At 45.2% G+C, this 20624-nt stretch overlaps 1 protein-coding gene across 2 annotated transcripts in view; it reads right to left on the bottom strand.

The window, feature by feature from the left end:
• Positions 1-7488: 7488 nt before the first annotated feature.
• The window catches only part of LOC148534438 (apolipoprotein L3-like), a 75025-nt gene continuing 61889 nt past the window's right edge, over positions 7489-20624 (bottom strand). For both annotated transcript variants that reach the window (XM_088466859.1, XM_088466861.1), the window contains one exon: positions 7489-8401. In XM_088466859.1, coding sequence (XP_088322985.1) covers positions 7622-8401 — 780 coding nt within the window. In that variant the 3' untranslated portion in view covers positions 7489-7621. The remainder of the gene's footprint in view (positions 8402-20624) is intronic.

Below are 20624 nucleotides of genomic sequence, written 5' to 3'. Positions count from 1 at the left end.
TATAAATCCTATATCCAATATTTCAGCATCAGTCACAAATGAACATAACTTTTTCCTTCACTCATAAATATTGAACACTTGACTGTTACTATGGCAGATATGCAGGGGTGAAGCCAGTTCTGAGCTGACCTAGGAACTGAAATATGATGCTGCTTAACTGCAAAAAACTAGCTACACTGTATATAATTTACTGAAAGCAAAGCTGCCCACCCACTAGGCATTTAAATTGAGCGATTAAACGATATTGTTATTTAATCTCCCTCCTGCGCTTCTATAGGTAACTGCTATCTTTATTATATATACCTACTGTATCTGAAAGTACTATGCTGATGGATGCTCATAGTTACAGTGGAATCGGTATGAAATCCCGGCACTCGGGATGTCAGCTGTCAATATACCGACAGTGGCATCCTGATGCTCAGGATCCCAACAAGGGTTTGGTAAGTACTCCCCCTTCTCCCCCTGAACCTCCTTTTCTGTATCCTAACACTAACCCCTCACCCTAACCCTCCCCGTTGGTGCCTAAACCTAACCCTCCCTCCTTGGTGCCTAAATCTAACCTTCCCCCTTAGCGCATAACCCTAACCCCTCCCAGTGGTGCCTAATCTCCCCCTCCCCAGCCTAACTCTAAAGTGATGCCTAAACCTAACCCTCCCCCCTGCAGCCAACACCCAACAAGCCCGCTATACTTACAATGGGCATCCCAGCTGTTGTCCACTACTGTCGCTATTAGGCGCCGATCTTCTGGCCAGGTAGTGCCATTTCGGTGCCGGGATTTCGTCTGGTCGGATGCCGGGTGTAGGTATGTTAACTACATCCTGTCACAGTGAGTGTTCAGTGAAACCACTACTCACAAATACTGGTAGGCACTACTGCACTACCAGCCTATATACACTTATGTCCAGGGTGGTTCCCAGCTGGTGGTATTTCAGCTCAGTCTATTCAGCCACTAGCACTCTATTTACAAGAGACAGGCCCAGTGACAGGGGGGTACAAAGGGCACCCTAATCCTGGGGCCCGAGGATCAGAGGGGCCCAAGACCATGGAAATTTATTCATTGTGACACAGCTGCACCGCTTGTAAGGAGCGACGTGACGTCATACCGTCATGTTGCAGGCTCAGCGTGCAAGCAGTGCTGGCGCTGGACACCGTGGTGGGAGAGAGGACAGGAGCCATGGCCCACGTTTGAGGAATAATCATTGGTGCTGACAGCCATCTTCATGTTGCCAGAACTGTGGGCTGAAACGGCACCTGGCAGAACCACCTGCCCATCGCTGTCAATGATCAAGTGCCTCCTGGCCCTGGGTTGGCTGGCCTGCTGGTAAGTGTTAACACATACAGTCACTGACAGACTGACAGTGTGTGGCAGTAAAAGACATGTCTGAGTCTGACGCACAGGCGCTGTGCTTATAATGCTAATGGGGTGGTTTTACTTATATATATTACCCCGATGTTACGTCTGCCTGCTGTATGTGAGACAATGGGTGACTGATGTGTGACCATGTTTTACTGCTGTGGGTATGTGAGACAATTATTGACTGCAGTGTATGTGTGTGTGTGTTTTTTATTTTTATGACAATGGGTGACTTTCATACATCTGCATAGTATCCATATCTAGCCTCAGTAAAAGAAAAAGGCAGGTAGCTGCTTTGAGCAAGCAGTGAATAGAATAAATGCCGTGCACATCTATTCACAGGAGAGAGGGACTGGGGGCATGAACAACAGCGGGCATCCAGCATGACAAAAATGGGGTGTCGGTACAACTTTTCCCACGAGACCATGCCCCCTTAATTTTTCAGGTGCACCCCTTGTCTGTGTGTATGTATGTGTGTATGTATGTGTGTATTGGGGGTCAAGATGTTATGTTTGAGGGGTCCCCCAGAGATATCACTGTACTGGGCCCCAAAACTTCTGTTGCCAGTCCTGACAGGAGACAGCTGACATACCTGACAGATCCTATGTTCGCTGGCTCTCTGACTACTGAAGCCACTACAGTTCAACAGCTGCCAGTAAGCTGATCTTCTGCTGCTGCTGTGATAATATATGGTGCTGCTCTGTCACCTGGGAGGCTTAAATCAGCTGCCTGTCATGGGCCTTTCACTGGACTAATGACAGGCTGCCTCCCGCTGGTCACACTCCTTGTCAGACTCTCAAATACTGCTGAAATGCGCTGTAGCTCTTATGGTGTGTTCACGCGGTACGATAAAAATGCACGATATGAACGATAACTATATTGATCATATCGTTATTGTTCATATAGTGCATTTTTTGGTGCCTTCCAACCCAACAATGACCTGCGATGCGCGGGCACGTATGGACGATAACGATATCACCAATCGGCCATGCATACAGGCCAGCCTGGTCGATATCGACTAGTTTACATAGGGACCCGAGATAATTTATTATGGGTCGCTGGCCTGTCATTGGTGGTGTGCTGGATGATTGATATCGATAATCCAGCACACCGGGAAAGTGCAGGGAGATCGTTCAGTGATATCGTTATTGCTGACGATCGTCCCGTGTGTATGCACCATTATGCAAAGCATCGCCGGTAAGTCTGAGAAGTGGGCACAAGAGAGGGGATCTACAGACTGTCTGGCTGTGCTGCCGTTCTTCCTTTATATAGTCCCACCTTAACTGCCACGTGACCCCCTTTTCCCGCTCACCGCTTGTGCCCCCTGGCACATGCCATTCAGAAGCTTCTAGCAGTGTCCAGAATGGCTCATGCCTTTTACCTCACTATTTGAAACACAATCCACATCAGATATAATAGTACAATTGTACATATAATATCTCCACATATACATAAACCATAAATCCTAACACAAAAATCACCCTCTACCCCAATAGTTCTAAACATATGTATTATAATATACATATTTAGAATACATTTTAAAATGGTACCTTTGTACCTCAAAATACATATGGACAAATACATCTATATTGTAAACAAAACATGCTCTAAAGGTGCATACACACTGGGTGATTAAAATTAGCAATTAAACGATTACAACATCGTAATCGTTCAATTGCTCAATAATCGTTTAGTTATCGTGCAGTATAATGTCGAAAACGGCCAGCGATGCGCGCTCCCGCTGGTTGTTTTCAACAACAATCATCGCCTGAACATGCAGGCCAACCTGCTGATAATGACAGGTTGGGCATGTTTGGGGATGAGGGAGGGTGCCTTCACTGAACGACATATTGTTCAGTGTAGGCACATTATCCCACTGCACTGGAAGATGAACGATTGTGCGATTACAATTTCATAATCGTACAGTCGTTCTTCTATCGCCCAGTGTGTACGCACCTTTACACAACATAAATCACATTGTTATAGCTTTCCCTTCTTAATTTAGTATATTATATTCAGTGAAAATCAACAAGGGTGTTACACTATGAATTTTAAAATAAAAGTCTAAATAAGAAACCAAATTATAATATGAAACTAGTAATGAACAGGTTCTTAATAATTTCATAAATACAAAGAAAACTGTTTCTGACTTTCATCATATATATAAAATGCATTGTCTATCAGTTTCTTTGTTTGTCTGTCCAGTTATGCATTTGGACACCCCTGCACTGATTGGGATGAAACCAACGTGAGGTGGTCCAGTTGGATCCTGGCAAGGTTTTAGGGGGTTACAGTCCCAGTCGGATCTACCCTTGGTGTAAACTGGGCAGGACTTTGACCAGTAGAGCCTATTCTGGGCCTTCCACTGGATGGATTTGGATGAAAACTTTACAGAGTGGTAACATTGGGTCCCAGAAGACATATTATGGGGTTGAGGTCCTGGTCGATCTTTCCATTGGTGTACACTGGGCAAAACTTTGATCCTGGGACACTGGGCTGAATTGACCCGGGGAGTCTGTTCTGGGCCTTCCACTAGATGGATTTGGATGAAAATTTGACAGAGGGGTGTCAATTGGTCTGGAATGCCTAATGGAGTGGTTGGGGTCTCAGTTGGACCTCACGGCAGAGTGTGCCGGACAGAACTTTGACCCAGGGAGCTTGTTCGGACCCAGGGAACTTGTTCTGAGCCTTCACTGGATGTGTTTGGATGAAAACTTCACAGAGTGGTAACATTGGATCCCAGAAGACATACTAGGGGGTTAAGGTCCTGGTTGGATCTCCAGTTGGTGTACGCAAGGCAGAACTTTGACCCAGAGAGCCTGTTAAAGGCCTTCCACTGGATGGATTTGGATGACATCACAAAATTAAACTTAATAACTTAAAGATTTAAACCCGGGCAACACAGGGTACTTCAACTAGTTGTTCAATGAAAACTGATGTGCTGTGGAAAAGTTAGGAGTAAAAACCCATAAAATATTCACTTTCTTAGTCACTCCTAGTAATTACTAATGTGTGTGTCTTCCAGTGGGATGGGGTCAAAATGCCATGGCATGAGCTACCTTTTCTCCAACATGCAGGTGTGTGTGCTGTTCTCCATCCGTGCAGCTGGCCTGACAGGTGCTCCATGCAGTGCAACAAGTCAGGCATAGTGAAACAGCGGTAGCACTGGTGGCATTTCAAACATGACACTGGCTGCGAGACAATCTTAGCTCGTGAAACGGCAGCCATTCAGGAGCGGCAATTCAGGAGCGGCTGCTCATGGTAGGCTGCCATTCTGCGAGCTGTGATTGGCTCACGGTCGGTGCTGTTTCACCGTGCCCGGCGGCAGCAGGTGGCCTGGCTATAATAGGCACCTCTGCCTTCATGTTATATGGTGGAAGATGGCTAATTGGTGGTCCGGTGTACCCCCCGGATCAAAAACCCAGTTTTGCCTATGAGCATTTAGATGCTTAGTTAATTTACTAAGCTGACGATCTCTATTCGATTTCATCCGTGATCAATATCATGTGACATAATTCGGCTTCATGTGTTTCATTTTTCGAACAGGTTACTGAATTTACTAAGCTGCCGAGTTGCTGTTATTCATGTTGTTCAATGGTGTAATCATTTGATATCATTCGTATTATTCATTTCTATTTAGCATTCGGTTTTGACTAACTCAAACGAACAGATGCATGCATGGATCAGGAAGATCCGTGATACATGCATCTGTGTGTAAGAAAATAAACACCGAAGCACAAACAGATCAGTGAGATCTGTCTGTGCTTCTGTGTTTAAAAAAATTAAAACCTGTGTAGAAATAAAAAAAAAAAAAACGTCATGCCCCCCCACCCCCAAAAGAACAACCAGCACTGGGCTTTAGAGACCCAGTATTGGTTGTGGTAAATACAGGGAACAAAAGACGTAGGCATCCCCTATATTTAGCGCAACCAGCACTGGGCTCTGGCCCTGATTCAGAGGCGGGCCGTTTTTTATTCACTGGCCTCCAGGTCGCTCACTAAGCTGTGGGTGACCACCCACAGCGTTAGCGAGGGGCTTAGCGATGGTCGCGATTATCGCGACCATTGGGCTTGCGACGAGACCCTTGTGTTAGGGTCTCATCCACCACAAGCCCCAGTGAAATTTCTACTTGGTAAGCATGCAAAGCGGAGCAGTTTGTAAAATGAAAGTGACCTTGGGAAAAATTATTAAAGTGGCCTCCCATAGGTGAGGCATAATGAGTTGTAGATGGTGCAGGCACAAAAATAGGAGATTCAAACATAGTTATGTTTAGCCACATTGGTGACTGGAGACACGGGGGCTAATTATGAGTTGGATGCAAAGTGGTTGGATTTGAGAGCAGCCACAGAAGTCAGATTTATTACCTTATGCTAATGTAAGATACTGTTCAACTAATGCGAGGATCTCTGCAGCTGCAGGAACAGCACAATAAGCATAACAGCATAATAAGTAACATCCTAGCGACCACCATACAATATGGTGGAATACCAAGAGACCACAATACAGGGAGCTGAACACAATAGAGAACATTCTAGTTTTTGACACACAATACTATCTCTTCATCATTAATTAACCCCTCCTCTAAAATCATTAAGTTCTTCAACATCATCATAATTACATTCAGCATAATGAATCAATGGCTCATTCACATTAATTGACACAAATATAATTTCTGAGCAACAAGTAACCCTCTAATTGTGCCCCTGCATTGCATTCCTATATGATGCTGTCAGTGATCAAGCAATCAATTACATGTAAAGCACCAAGTATACCCAATAAACTAAACTAATAATTGTATTATTTGTCCGTATCACAGACTTTGGCCCTCATTCAGAGCCGTACGCTCTGAGCAGAGCGCACGCTCTGAATGAGGGCCGGGCTCCATTTTCATGGAGCGTCCTCCTGGACGCTCGTATAGCTGTGGGTCACCACCCACAGGCTATACGAGCGTGCTTTGTGATGGCCGCGATGGTCGAGACCATCGCGACCATCGAAATTGCGAGCCGGAGCCTGCGGTTGAGGTTTTCAACCGCAAGCTCCGGAGTGATTTTGGCTCTATCAGAGCCAAAATCACTCCCACTGACATCACTAGTGATGTCAGTGGGCCGGCTTCTGACGGGAGGCGTTCCCGTGGGAACGCCCCCGTCAGGGAGGCATGCCCCCGGCACGCCCACCAAAGAGGGCGTGCTGTCAATCAACATTGACAGCACGCCCCCTTTGATCGGACACAACGAGCGAAGGACTTTCCTTCGCTCGTCGCGTCTGGCGCATGCGCACGACGGAGCTCCCTCCGTCGTGCGCATGCTCAGTGCATAACATCGACCCACTTGCGAGCGGACAGCCGCTCGCGAGTGGGTCTGAATCAGGCCCTTTGACTAGGTGGCTTCTTCCACAATCAATTTTCTGGCTGTATACATTCTCTCTGACTTTTTATACAGTTAGTAACAATGTAAATAACAAGTAAAAGAAAAATAAACAAATATGAAGTCATAAGGCCCCCATACACGGTGCAATAAAGCAGCCGATCTGATGGATTGGTACAATATCTCTGCTATATCGTATAGCTATATGGGCATATGGGCATGATATCAGCCAGTGTGCGCTCCCGTGGGGTCGTACATCGCACCTCCAAATCTTCACGTGCATGTGCATGTTCACTTGTTCTGGGGATGCGATGTACTATCCCATACAGCGCTATGCGGGTGGGGGAGGGGGTGCCGACATATCAGCGGGTGGGTTAGGGGGGTGCCGACATATCATCGCTCCCTGTGTGAGGACCTCCCAATATGTCGGCCATCGGATTCCCTGTCACGTTGTAAGGTGCATATCGCACCGTGTATGGGTACCTATAAGCTTACCAGTCTGTCCAGCCAAATATCAGTTCAATCTAACTTCAAACATAAATATCAAATCAAATAAAGAAAAGCGAATACAGCTTTCAATGGAAGGCCAGCATGGGATGACAAAACCGTTTATTGGCCACTGTACAGTATATACAGGATTATTATGCACAAATTAAAACATTCTGTATTGTGAGACATGTAAAAACAATCTGTTACTGAGTTTCAGAAAACTTATTAGTTTTGAACTGCAGTGTTAAATAGAATCTTTACCCACATTCTCTGTAGCACAGTAGGAATAAAATAAATTAGTTCCATGATTATTAAATTGTCAGTGGTGCAAAGCTCAGAAATATTAACATACATTAAGCATAATATATGGATTATAAGTGAACTATCCGTGCTTGAATACAGCTTGGGTCACATTTTATACCATTTTTAGCAGTTTATTATTTTCCCTTCTTAGCTCCTTATATTGTTCTTTCAGATCATCAATGGTTCCTTGTAGGTTGTTAGCAATCTCTCGTATCTGAGCAGCTGCCTCTGTTTTACCCCCATTGTACAGATCTTTTGCTCCTTTTACAATAAAATAAGTGTCAACCAATATGAAGAGTGCAGCAAACACTCCAGACACAACTCTAAGTGCCTGAGCCCCCTCTGCTACTATCTGGGTGCCTCGCACGGCTACAGCAGTTATTCTGCCCAGCTGTATCAATCGCCCCATTTCTACTGCCAGGAATGCCGATCTCCCCCCAATTTTGCCCATACTTTCCATTTGTTCCACACCCAGTACTGTCATAAGAACTTCTAATGTACATTCAATTTTTTGCTTAATCTCTTCTAGTATAGCCAACTTCCTATTAATTCCCTTAATGATCTCTTCTACTCTGTTACATTTCTTTTTAATATTTACAGTATCAGCTATAGAAGCTGCTGCACTTGTGACCCCTCCAGCCACAGCCACAGCAATGCCAACCGCACTGACAATCAGAGACGAACCCAGCGTTACAGGGGCCAGGGCTAGGCCTACAATGGAGGTGATCACACCCGCTATTCCAAAGGAACTTCCTGTCACACTGGCAATGGTGGCTCCTTTATGGAACTTGTCTATGTCATCAGCGATAATCAGCAACTCTTTCTTGCAATTTTCTAGCTCTTCCACCACTATTGGAAATTCATTGTTAAGCTCGTCAACATGTCCCATTATCTGTTCATAATAAATAATAAAAAATAAGATTGTTTAGTAAACATAAGCGTGCTTGATTAACGGTCTATATAACACATCAGAAGATATTTAATTACAGTGGATTTCTAAGAAAATAATCAATATAATTATAAGATGTTAAAAGGGTTCTACTTGTTTGGTGGCATTAATAAAATGCAGCAGAAGAAATATGAATGGATGATAAGCAGTATGCCGCAATGCTTCTTATACCTATCAAATGATCAGAAAAATAAAAAAAGCTATTTTTTTTATGTTCAGATTGGTTTAAATCACCCAATTCACACCCATATTCTCTCTCACAATACTCTACTGCAAGCGTCCAAAATTGTATATTGTAGACCACAGGTTCTCAAACTTGTTCCTCAGGACCCCAAACAGTGCATGTTTTCCAGGTCTCCTCTCAGAATCACAAGTGACATAATTAGCTCCACCTGTGGATCTTTTAAAATGTGTTAGTGAGTAATGACTATACATGTGCACCTGCTGGGTGACCTGGAAAACATGAACTGTGTGGGGTCCTGAGGACCGAGTTTGAGAACCTCTGGTTCAAATTAAAATGCACCTGATAAAAGCAAGATCAGGTTACTCAGGGTGTCCAGCAAATCATACTGCCGGGACCACTGAAGCCTCGTCCAAGGATGCAGCCAATGGCTTTGGCATGCTCAGAAAACATGGCCCAACAATGCACTGTTATCTGGAACGCTTACTGTAGCCACCCCATCACCGCCCCAAATACCAAAGACATGTCAATCATGCTTAGGCTTAGCGGCACTGCAACCGACATCGTAGAAACAGATCTGCACGTTCATATTGCGGCTCCTGCACATACGCAAATCTGCAAACATCAGATATTTGTGTAAATATCTAATTTACATGCATCTATAAATGAGGCCCTCAGTGATAAACAATAGAAAAGAATTGCTAAAACACCCAACTGTCCATCAATTAATACTTGTTTCACTGATTAATATTCAGCTTTATGTACGGGTGTGATAGAATTTGTTAACAGTCAGAATGTCGACAGGTTCTAAATGTTAACAAGGTTAAATGGATCTGATTCTGCACAGGAGTGTAATTATGTCATTTGAAAAACCAACTATAGTTGTAATAATTCACATAAAGTGATAGCTACTGTATATTATCTGTGTTAGTGGTGCATCATGGAGTTAAGAATAACAACGTACACTGGGCCTGAGTCCGCATGGATTGCAATTGTAACCGCGTACTCAGATCAGCCGGCAGTGCATACTGTGCATGCATAGGCACTGCAGTGCACGTGCGCAGGATAGAATTGAGATAGCACTGCGATCATGCATGTACACAGGAAGCCATTGCAGAGTGCAGAGCCGGATTTAGACCTCATGGGGCCCTAGGCAAGATACTGGTTTTGGGGCCCCCCTCCCTCAAACAATCCATAGCACTATACTTTCATTCCTAATTAATGAACCATTCTCCCCACCCCTCTACCATCACAGCACCCCTCTACTTACAGCACAGACCCCTCTGAGCACCCCTCTCTACTCACAGTACAAACAGCTCTCCCCTCTCAGCACAGGACCCTCTCCCCTCACAGCACAGACCCCTCTACCCTCACAGCACAGAAGCCTTCTCTCCTGAAAGCACAGATCCCACTCAGTACAAAACCTTCCACCCACACAGCACAGTCTCTCCCCTTTAAGCACCCCTCTCTCCTCACAGCACAGGCCCCCTCTCCCCTCGCAGCACAGACTCCTTGTCCCTCACAGCCCAGTTCCCCCCTCTGCCCTTTCAGCAAAGTTCCCCTCTCTGCCCTCTCAGCACAGACTCCCCCCCCTGCCCTCACAGCACAGAACCCCCCCCCCCTGTCGTCACAGCAGAGAACCCCACCTTTGCCTTCACAGCACAGATCCACCTCCCATCAAACACACAGTACCTTTCTCCCATCCAGTTGCAGGCACCTCATCAGACTAATAACCTACCTGCCTGGCATTGCTGGGTGCTGCTGCTGGTGGCCGGTGGGCCTGGCAGAGTGGCTGCTGGAGTGGTCCGCGGCCAAAGCTAGGTGGAGCAGCTGGGACAGGGCGGCGGCGGGCCGCGGACTCTGTGACGGTGAGCCTGTGTGTTGTGTGTGGGTGTCACTGTCACCCTTTTTTCACTGCTCACTGGCTGCACGCACAAAGGTGTCCGTAAACGGGGGCTAGGCGAACGACTAGGTTGCCTAGTGGGAGATCCGTCCCTGGCAGAGTGAGTGATGGGACGTCAGCGTTTGGGGGTGGTGACGGGGGAGTGGTTGGAGAAACGCAGGCCTGTCTGCCCATTTGAATGCCGTTACATGGGCGTTCATAAATTAGTCACTGCAATTGCATACGTCTTGCACAGAAAGTTTCAATTTCTGAGACAGGTCAGAGCTGCTGTAATTGTGTATGGCAGGCCGATGTTCCTCGATGTTACCGATGTGTACGCAGGACAGCGAGATATTATGGATGTGAGAAAGCGATAGTGTGTGTCTCTGCTGGTTCAGCAGTTGCAAACATTAGCATATTTTCGCAGCAGCACTACGTGCGATTACAGAGCTGCGATGGCAATAGCAGTCCGTACTAAATCAGGCCCTCAGTCGGTTGATTCACAGAGTCAAAAAAGAAAGCTCCTTATTGGTGCACTCTTGGATTTATGCAAAGTAGTTAAAATATAACTTTTTTAAATTAGTATAATAGGAACCACAAACTAAATAATTATTAAAAAAAATAAAAAGAAATTTCTCACTCATCAGGGCTCAATAGAGCATAAAGGTTACCAAGCACTAAAATTAAATGTGTGTGAAAGAGTCATCCCTATGATACTTCATGTTGGCAGTGGTAAAATATCTTGTAAGTGCCACCATCCAGTCACTCCAGTAATTGATTTAGAAGCCATTCCCTCCCAGCTGTTCAGAGAATCTCTGGTCCCAATTCAGACCTGGTCGCAATGCAGCGATCGCACGCAGCCGTCAGGGGCTGAGTATGCAAATCCTGCGATCGCATGGCCTGGCTTAAGGACGCCCTCTGTGTCTTAGCGTGAGCCAAAAAAAACGATTGCAAGCTGGTCTAATGATGCCCACTTTCCCTTCACAGCACACGTCATCTCCAGGAAGTGTATAAAACAATCAGTAACATCGAGAACCATCAGAGGCATACTCGCAGTTCTACCACAAGCACTGCGAGTGCTGGAGTCAAAAAAAGAGCCAGGTGATGAGTACAATGGCGCTCCACTGTAATTATGCACGCCCTTTAAATGTCATTTTGACGGTCAGACACACCTGCATTCGCAGCACCTACCCGTTACCACCCACAAATGGCACTTTCTGTCACTCAAACTAGTGGGCTGTCTGTGTGTTCTGGACGATCGCTTCCCGATCACAAAGACTGGTTCGTGCATGCACACATTGACTCATACGCATGCGCAGATGGGCGACAATCGGCATATCATGCGATCGCTGCATTGCGACCGGATCTCAATCGGGCCCTCTGTACCCTGATGAGACAAAGACCTGAAAAACAATGGAAGCAATTTCCGGACTGATGGTGGCCACAAGAAATGCTGCTATGTAGAATTTTATTTCTGAATATTCTAGAATGCTGAATCACACTTACCTGCTCTACTTGAACATCTGGGAAACTCCTAAATTCTCGGGGGGCTCTCCCAGAACCCCAAAATAGTAAGTAAGTCTCTTACAAGCCATGATGACATGATCATGGCACCATGCCACCTGCACCTACCGTAAGGGGCACTCTGAATGTCAGTAAGCCTATATGGAAAGCTATTCTACTACTGGGTCTTTTGTTGTTAATAGAATACTGTATATAGGAATTTTTTTATCTGACTGGATGTAAAATGCTGTCAAACCTAAAAAAACTACAGTTTTCTGAGGTTTGCAGCAATCCCCATATGTATCAAGCTTTGAAAAGCAGAACTTTCCGGATAGGGTAGGACGGTATGCAGTCGGGAAGCCAGCGGACCTAATCCCGACAGCCGGCTTCCTGACTGCTTAATCCCGGCGAGGGTTAAATGACAGGCGTCTAAATCTAGGTGCCTGTCATTTTACTGACGCCGGGAGACCGGCGCCCGGCATCCCGATTGAAGTGATGCCGGGCGCCGCTGCGGACAGGTTTAGGGCTCCCGAGAGGGACTTAGGGTTAGGCACCCCCCTGGGAGTTTAGGGTTAGGCTAGGGGGAGGGAGGTTTAGGGTTAGGCACCCCTGGGGGGGGATTTAGGGTTAGGCACTCGCCTGGGGGACTTAGGTTTAGGCGGCGGGGAAGGCGGGTTAGGTTTAGGCACTTAGAGGGGGATTAGGGTTAGGCACTTTGGGGGGAAGGTTAGGGTTAGGCACCCTAAAGGAGTGTTAGGGTTAGGGGGTTAGAAATAGGTTAGCTAATACTTACCTTCGACGATCGGGATTTCCTCCTCTGCCGGCCTCCTGGTGTCGGGATCCCAACCACTGTGCAGGGGTCCAGCGGTAAATCATACCAATTCCAGGTAGGACAGTGCCACAAAAGAGGGACTGACTAGGGACTGTCGCGAGTTGGGAGTTATGTAACAGGTATTTGTGTATATCTATATACTAATAGGAACGTTGTGTCTATCTGTTTGTTCCAAGTTGGTGCAAAAATGACTGAAATTATTTTAACGAAAACTGCATCATTTTGTAGTGGAAACACCTAGAAATAACCTGCACTGTGTTTCATCTCGATCCATCAAGGTTGTCATAGTCAAATAATTGGATATGATTGCTTTGCAGTTATTATCTGACGGTATAGTCGTCAATGGTCGGATGACGTGTTACTAGGACACTACTTTGCGTCAGTGCAATCCAATGTGCACAGGTGCGAATCCACAATAGAAATACAGTACACTGATGCACATAACGCACACAGACATATATATATTTATATATATATATATATGACGCTGTGTCTGTATGTATGCGTATTCACATACATACATACACATATTTGCTATTTCAATACACAGAGGCACATATGCGAACACATACATATAACATGGTTCCCACACATTATAGTTAATAACCAGAGTTATTAAAGGTATTAATAATTATGATGTGTAATAAGTACTTAAAAGAGATCTAAGGTTCACAATACAGTGGACATGTCATGTTTGGTATCATAATAAATACCTGTTTATTTGCAGACATCCGTTTCTATCAGCAAAGGAGTCGCATCATGCATCCACTAGTTATGGATGATAGGGAGTTATTGAATAAAATGTTATAACTTGTATGCAGTGTTGTAGCCAGTTTTAACCAGTTCGGCGGGAAGCTACACAATGTGACCCTTTGAGGACTGAGCCATACCCCTGATGACACCATATGAACTGACCAATGACCAGATTGACCAGAAGCAAGAACCAATGAGAACCTGTCAATTTGTCCCATTGTTAACTCTGAAACCTGTAAGGTATATAAGCTGTGGGCTGATCTCAGTGTACGGGCATCTTCTTGCGACCACAGCCGTCTGGATTGATGACTGTATACTGGGACAAGTGCGCACGTGTATGTATTGGGCTGTACTATTTTCATTGCTTTTTACTCTAATTGTTAAATCTTACATCGTGTTACCCCTTTTTACATAAATAACTTTTTGTGCTTTGGAACCACACAATTGGACTGGAAAGCAATTCTTTCTTAAGCGACTTATAGGAATCAATAGATGGGGGCTCGTGACTGATCTACCTCTATCTCGCTACCGGAGATCACGCATATTGTACGGATTTCGGTTCTTCAACAAAGGGTGGACGCGTCATGCACGGGTAAGAACACAATGTGTTTAAAGCCTGTTTTGTACTTTATGTTGTGAAATCGAATATCTGTTTTTGTGTTCTCTAAGGAGCGCTGATTAGAATCCAGGGACAAGAGAGAAAAGTCTATATCTTTTATTGTCACTTTTGCGCTGCAATAGGCGATTTGCAAATAGCGTATGCGTCTTCCTTGTAGTACTGCCACATGTTTAAGCATTCATTTTGATAGATAGTCTTGTATCACTTGTTAAAACCTCTGAATAGGTATTGTCGCTGGGGAAAGCATTTTTCTGGCCAGAAAACAAAGGTATATGAATGTGAATGTGTGCTGTTGATGTGAAAAGGAAAAAGAAAAACGGAAAAGGTTTTTGCTTTTTGAACTGTTGAAAATAGACAGGGCCGGCAAGGTATCCAAGAGGCGGGTAGTACAGCCGTGGCAGTATACATAGCAGGTATAACTGGGTGAGAAACTAGAGGTTGTTTCTCGGTCAACTTCCAATTGTAATCGCAAAAGTCCATTGATAGGTTAGTGTCTCTGGGCAATGCGATCGGACCGCATGGTTGTGTGAACCGTGATTGTGAATTGGTTGTGGTGGAGGAAATCACTGGCAAGGTTACCAGTGGGGAGTAACTCAAAGTAGGAAGCGGTTGGACAAAGCTTGGTTAATTTGTCCGGAAAGCAGAGTAATTGCATAGGCTGCTTTCTGTTACCTCGTTGTGCAAGCTAACAAAAAAAACGCTTAGCGGTTGGCTGTGCACAACGGGTGGAAGTGAGTGGACACAACTTGTTTAATTTGTTCACTGGTCAGAATCTCTAGTGAAAGTAGCCAAAGCGTCCCAGATGTAGTCTACAGCCAGTCAGGTTAACTGAGAATACTAGGGAAGAACCTACAATGACAGTTGATATATCTGGTACTAAACACACTTTTCTTGTAGATACAGGGGCGACCAGATTCATGATAACGTCTTCATTTAATTTACAGGTTACCAACAAGACCATACCAGCCATGGGAGTAACGGGGAGGGTACAGCATTACCCTTTAACCAGATCTGCAGATGTTACTATTGGGCCTCTGCAAACCAAGCATTCCTTTCTCCCTGCAGCGGTAGCTCCTACTAACCTGCTGGGAAGGGATTTGCTGTGTAAAATGGGATGTGTCATATACTGTACCCCTGATGGTATATTCCTAGATATACTGGAAAAGGTTGAGCATGAGGTACAGGACATATTGGACACACCGCACAGGTTAATGTTGCACTCTGCCATTCTAGAACAAAGTCCATCTCAGGTAAAAGAGATGTTATTGCAAATATCGGGTTCCCTCTGGAACAAAGATGGACAGGACACTGGATTGATAGCAAATGTAGCCCCTGTAATGGTTAACTTGAAGAGTGGTAGGCAGGCTCCAAAAATCCCTCAGTACCCATTAAAGCCTGAGGTGGAACTAGGGGTGTATCCCATAATTGCGAGGTCATTGCAACTAGGGATTTTAATTTGTACAGCTAGTCCAGCCAACAGTCCCATTTTTAAAGTGAAGAAGGCTGGGGGGAGGGGCTAAAGATTAGTACAGGATCTTAGGGGGGTTAACAAAGTTGTTGAAAAACAATTCCCTGTAGTACCCAATCCAGCTATCATCCTCATGCAGATTCCACCGCCTGCTACCCATTTTACTGTCATTGATTTATGTTTTGCATTCTACTCTGTTCCTCTTCACCCTGACTGTCAATATCTATTTGCATTTTCCTACAGAGGGGTACAATACACATGGACACGATTGCCCCAGGGTTTCATAGATAGCCCCAGTATTTTCTCTCAGGCTTTACACAACTGTTTACAATATTTTCAACCAAGCAATGGGTCTATCCTCATTCAATATGTAGATGATTTCTTGTTGTGCTCTGATTCATTTATGTCATGTTTAAATGATACTAAGCTGTTGTTGCTTCATCATTCACAAACAGGGCACAAGGTTGCAAAGGACAAATTACAGACTAAGGTCAAATACTTGGGACACTGTCTAACCCAGGGGCTAAGATACTTGACAGCGGACAGAATTCAGGCCATATAGACCATGACACTGCCGCAAAACCAGCAGCAAATCCGTACCTTCTTCGGCATGTGTGGATACTGCAGGACGTGGATCCCAGGTTTTTCTATTGTGGCATTACCATTGCAGGACTTAGTTTCATCCTCGAAACTTAACCGTGTCACACACACTGAGGAGACAGAGCAGGCTTTCCTTAACCTTAAGGATAGTCTGACGAGAGCACCTGCCTTGGAAATACCAAATTATGAAAAACCCTTTGAGTTATTTTGTACGGAAGCTGATGGCTGCGCAGCAGGTGTCCTCACACAGAAACATGGTGATGCTAGCAGACCTGTAGCATACTACAATGCACAATTGGACACTGTGGCAAGATCACTCCCTACGTGTTTAAGAAGTGTAGCTGCAACTGCTCTTCTGGTAAACAAGAGCGAGGATGTAGTATTAGGGCATGATACAACTGTCTATACACCACATGCATTATCTGCTTTGTTGAATTCTGCCCAAACCAGACACGTCTTGTCAGCAAGGTTCACAAAATTGGAACTAGCTCTGATGGCACCTGCAAATATCACCATTAAACGGTGCAATACGTTAAATCCAGCAATGTACTTACCATATGTGCCTCGAGATGCACAAAGGGTGGAAGGAGGTGAGTTTCTGGTTGAAGGTGAGTTTTGCAGGTATACTGACAAACATGATTATATGGAATATTTGAATCAGACCTTTACTGCAAGACCAGATATATGTGACACGCCATTAGAAGATGTAGATTTTATGTTTTACACAGATGGGAGTTGTCATAGACAGACAGACACAGGAGAATTATGCACAGGTTATGCTGTTGTAGATGACGAGGATGTTGTAGAAGCAGAACCACTTGGTCCACCTCACTCAGCCCAGGTGAACTGGTGGCATTAAGGAGAGCATGTGAGTTGGCAGAAGGTAAATCAGCTAACATATACACTGACTCTAGGTACTCCTTCATGGTAGTACATGATTTTGGGGCTCTTTGGCATCTTAGGAACTTTATGACAGCAGCAGGCACACCAGTCACACATTCACAACACATTAAAGGACTTCTGACAGAAATTCAGTTACGAAAGGCAGTAGCTGTCATCAAATGCAAAGCCCACAGAAGACCCGGTGTCAATGGGCAATAACAGAGCAGATGAAGCTGCCAAATGGGCAGCAGGGTTGCACACAAACATAAAAACTAACAAAGTGATGGTCTTCCAGACAATAGACACAGAAATTAATTGAAATGCAAGATTTGTGTTCCCTACAGGAAAAGGCGGTCTGGAGATCGAAGGGATGTGGTCAGGAGTCCTCAGGAGTCTGGAGAGATGGACATGGTAGGCCTGTTGCTCCCAGGGCATACTACCCAAGCCTGGCTGAGGCAGCACATGGTCTGACTCACCTGGGAAATGAAGGTATGTGCAAGTTGGTCAAAGCATATTGGTGTGCACCAGGCTTTTCTTCTCAAGCTGGAAAGAAAGCAATGTCCTGTCTGACTTGTTTGAGGAAAAATGTCAGGAAGACAATACCAACCGAGCCATCCCATATCCCTCCGACAGATGGTCCTTTTCAGGTAATACAAATTGACTTCATTCAATTACCACCTTGCAGGAATCTCAAGTATGTATTAGTTTGTACTGATGTATTCTCTAATTGGGTAGAAACATATCCAGCTGCCACTAATACTGCTGTTTTTACTGCTAAAAAGATTGTTCAGGAGTTTGTATGCAGATACGGTATCTCTAGAATCATAGAAAGTGATAAGGGTACTCATTTAACTGGTGATGTTTTCCAAAACATGTGTAAGCTTATAGGAATTAATAGTAGACTTCACAGCCCCTACCGACTGCAAGCCAGTGCGAAGGTGTAGAGAAGAACGGTACTATTAAGAATAAACTGAGTAAGATCATGGCTGAAACTGGATTAGGATGGCCAGAAGCCTTACCGCTCGTCCTCCATAGCATCAGAACCTCTCCCAGACCTCCTCTTAATCTGTCCCCCTTTGAGATACTGTTTGGAAGGCAACCTCATTTGATTATAAGTTCACAGGATGATTTGAAGAGTAATAATGAGGTTACTGTGAAATATCTTATAAAAATGAGTAGACAGTTGAAACAACAGCAACATAAACTGAAAATGTTGTTACCTTATATGCCAGAAACAAACTGTCATGATGTTGAACCTGGAGAATATGTTATGATATGAAATTTCTTATGCTCGGGTTGTGTGACAGACTGGTGGGAAGGTCCTTATCAGGTGTTGATGACAAGTACCACGTCTTTGAAGGTAGCAGAAAGAGATATCTGGGTGCATTCCACTTACTGCAGAAAGGTCAGCCACCTGAAGGAGATACAAGGCGAAATCGAGACAGATGGCGTGGACCTGTCGATTGCGAGCCTATTCCGGGAGAACTAGAGACTGCAATGAAAACACCTGAGCTAGAGGCGTGTACAGATTTATATTCCAGCAATGGAGTGGTGATCTGTTTCTGTGTCTTCTTCTTGTTCCAGGGTTCTTCTCATTCTTATTTGTTTCAGGATTCCCTATTTCTGTAACGGAGGACAGATGACGGAGAGGGAGGCTGATAGTGATGTTGATAGAGTGGAGTCGGAGGAGAGAGCAATAGAACAATCAGGGCAACCTATGGTCAAACTCAGTTCAGGGATTGTTAAGAGATCTGCTAGCCATGGAACTCGGAGACAGTGTGAGGGGCTATTGTCTGAGGAGTATTGTATTTGTGAGTACTGTGGATCCCTAGTTGATGAGAAATGCATCCAACGGTGCCAGTCCAAGAGTAATCTGTATTTGGGCGGGCATCCTTTAGAGGATTACTATTCCTTAGTGGGTAAGGTCTTAAACCAGACTGAATGTTGGGTGTGCACTCACGTGCCTCAGGGACAACATAATGTAGGATTAGTATCATTCCCATTAAAGTTCTCTGAGGTCCTTGAATTACGAGGGCGGTCCATAGACTGGAAGTATAACATTACCAGGTCCCCTAATTTAAAGCTGTGCCAATACTCCATAGATCGGTCTTTGCTGTGTCTGAACATTTCATACATAGACAGACTGGAGAATTGGGAAGCAGACTTATTGGATCAGATAATGGCTCACCACACCAGTAGTGATGAACCCCAGAGATGAGGACGTAGGAACAAACCGAATGTGGAATCTATTGGAAAAGTTCCTATGGGTTATTGTAAAAATTTTATTCAGGCTGAAATGTGTCTTGAACAGATGAGGACAATAGGCACAAGTAGTTTTGTTAAAACTTTGTGATATTGTGCAAGATAGTAATATACATTATGTCCTCCCAGATAATGTATACTATGTTTGTGGAAGAAGAGCTTATTCTTGGTTATCTCCTAGTTCCAAGGGTTTATGTTTTATAGGTAAATTGGTCCCAGTGGTAAAGACCCTTACACATGATGAAATGATTGGTATCCACAAAACTGCACCACCCCCATACATACACACGCAGTATGAACATCATCACAAAAGAAATATGATCCCTGGTGAAGAACATACAGCCACGCAGTTGATTAGTGAAACAACTGGCTTCCAAATTTTGGTAGCATTAGATCTCACCAGGATCACTCGGGGAACATTAATTCTAGATATGTCACACGCCGGCCTGGAGACCCCAGAATCAGACCCCGTCGCTTACCTGTGCAGGCGCTGACCCACACTGTCTTCCGGCTCCAGCGCTGTACGCTCCTTCCTCATCTCTCAAGGCAGTCTCCGCTGTTGTCCTCTGGAGGGTCCCGCTGCTGTGCTGCTCCCACGCCGGCTCCTTCTGACCGCTGGTCCCCGCTGACTACCTCCAGGAAGCGCTGTCCTCTGGTCCATGGGCGCGGCCATCTTGGATTGCCCATGTGACCCCACTACCACCAATGAGGAGCCTTCTCCTTCTCTCTCAGCCTGTCAGCTCCCAGTGTCCACTACAAAGGATCCCCAATGCTCATACAAGTTGCCAGTGCAACTAGTTTCTTAGTTTAACAAAGCAAGCCTTCCCACTGCGCTCCAGCCGCTCCACGTAGCCACTCAGCTACCAACGTCTACCCACGGCTATCCAGCCGCTCCACGTAGCCACTCAGCTACCAACGTCTATCCTCAGCTATCCAGCCGCTCCACGTAGCCACTCAGCTACCAACGTCTACCCTCGGCTATCCAGCCGCTCCACGTAGCCACTCAGCTACCAACGTCTACCCTCAGCTATCCAGCCGCTCCACGTAGCCACTCAGCTACCAATGTCTACTCACGGCTATCCAGCCGCTCCACGTAGCCACTCAGCTACCAACGTCTACCCTCGGCTATCCAGCCGCTCCACGTAGCCACTCAGCTACCAACGTCTACCCACGGCTATCCAGCC

Source organism: Taudactylus pleione, unplaced genomic scaffold (genome assembly GCF_031769625.1).
Source record: "Taudactylus pleione unplaced genomic scaffold, aTauple2 ptg000066l, whole genome shotgun sequence".
NCBI classification, from domain to species: domain Eukaryota; kingdom Metazoa; phylum Chordata; class Amphibia; order Anura; family Myobatrachidae; genus Taudactylus; species Taudactylus pleione.
Note: the sequence above shows the minus strand (reverse complement) of the source record. Positions and strands in the feature narration are given on the sequence as shown.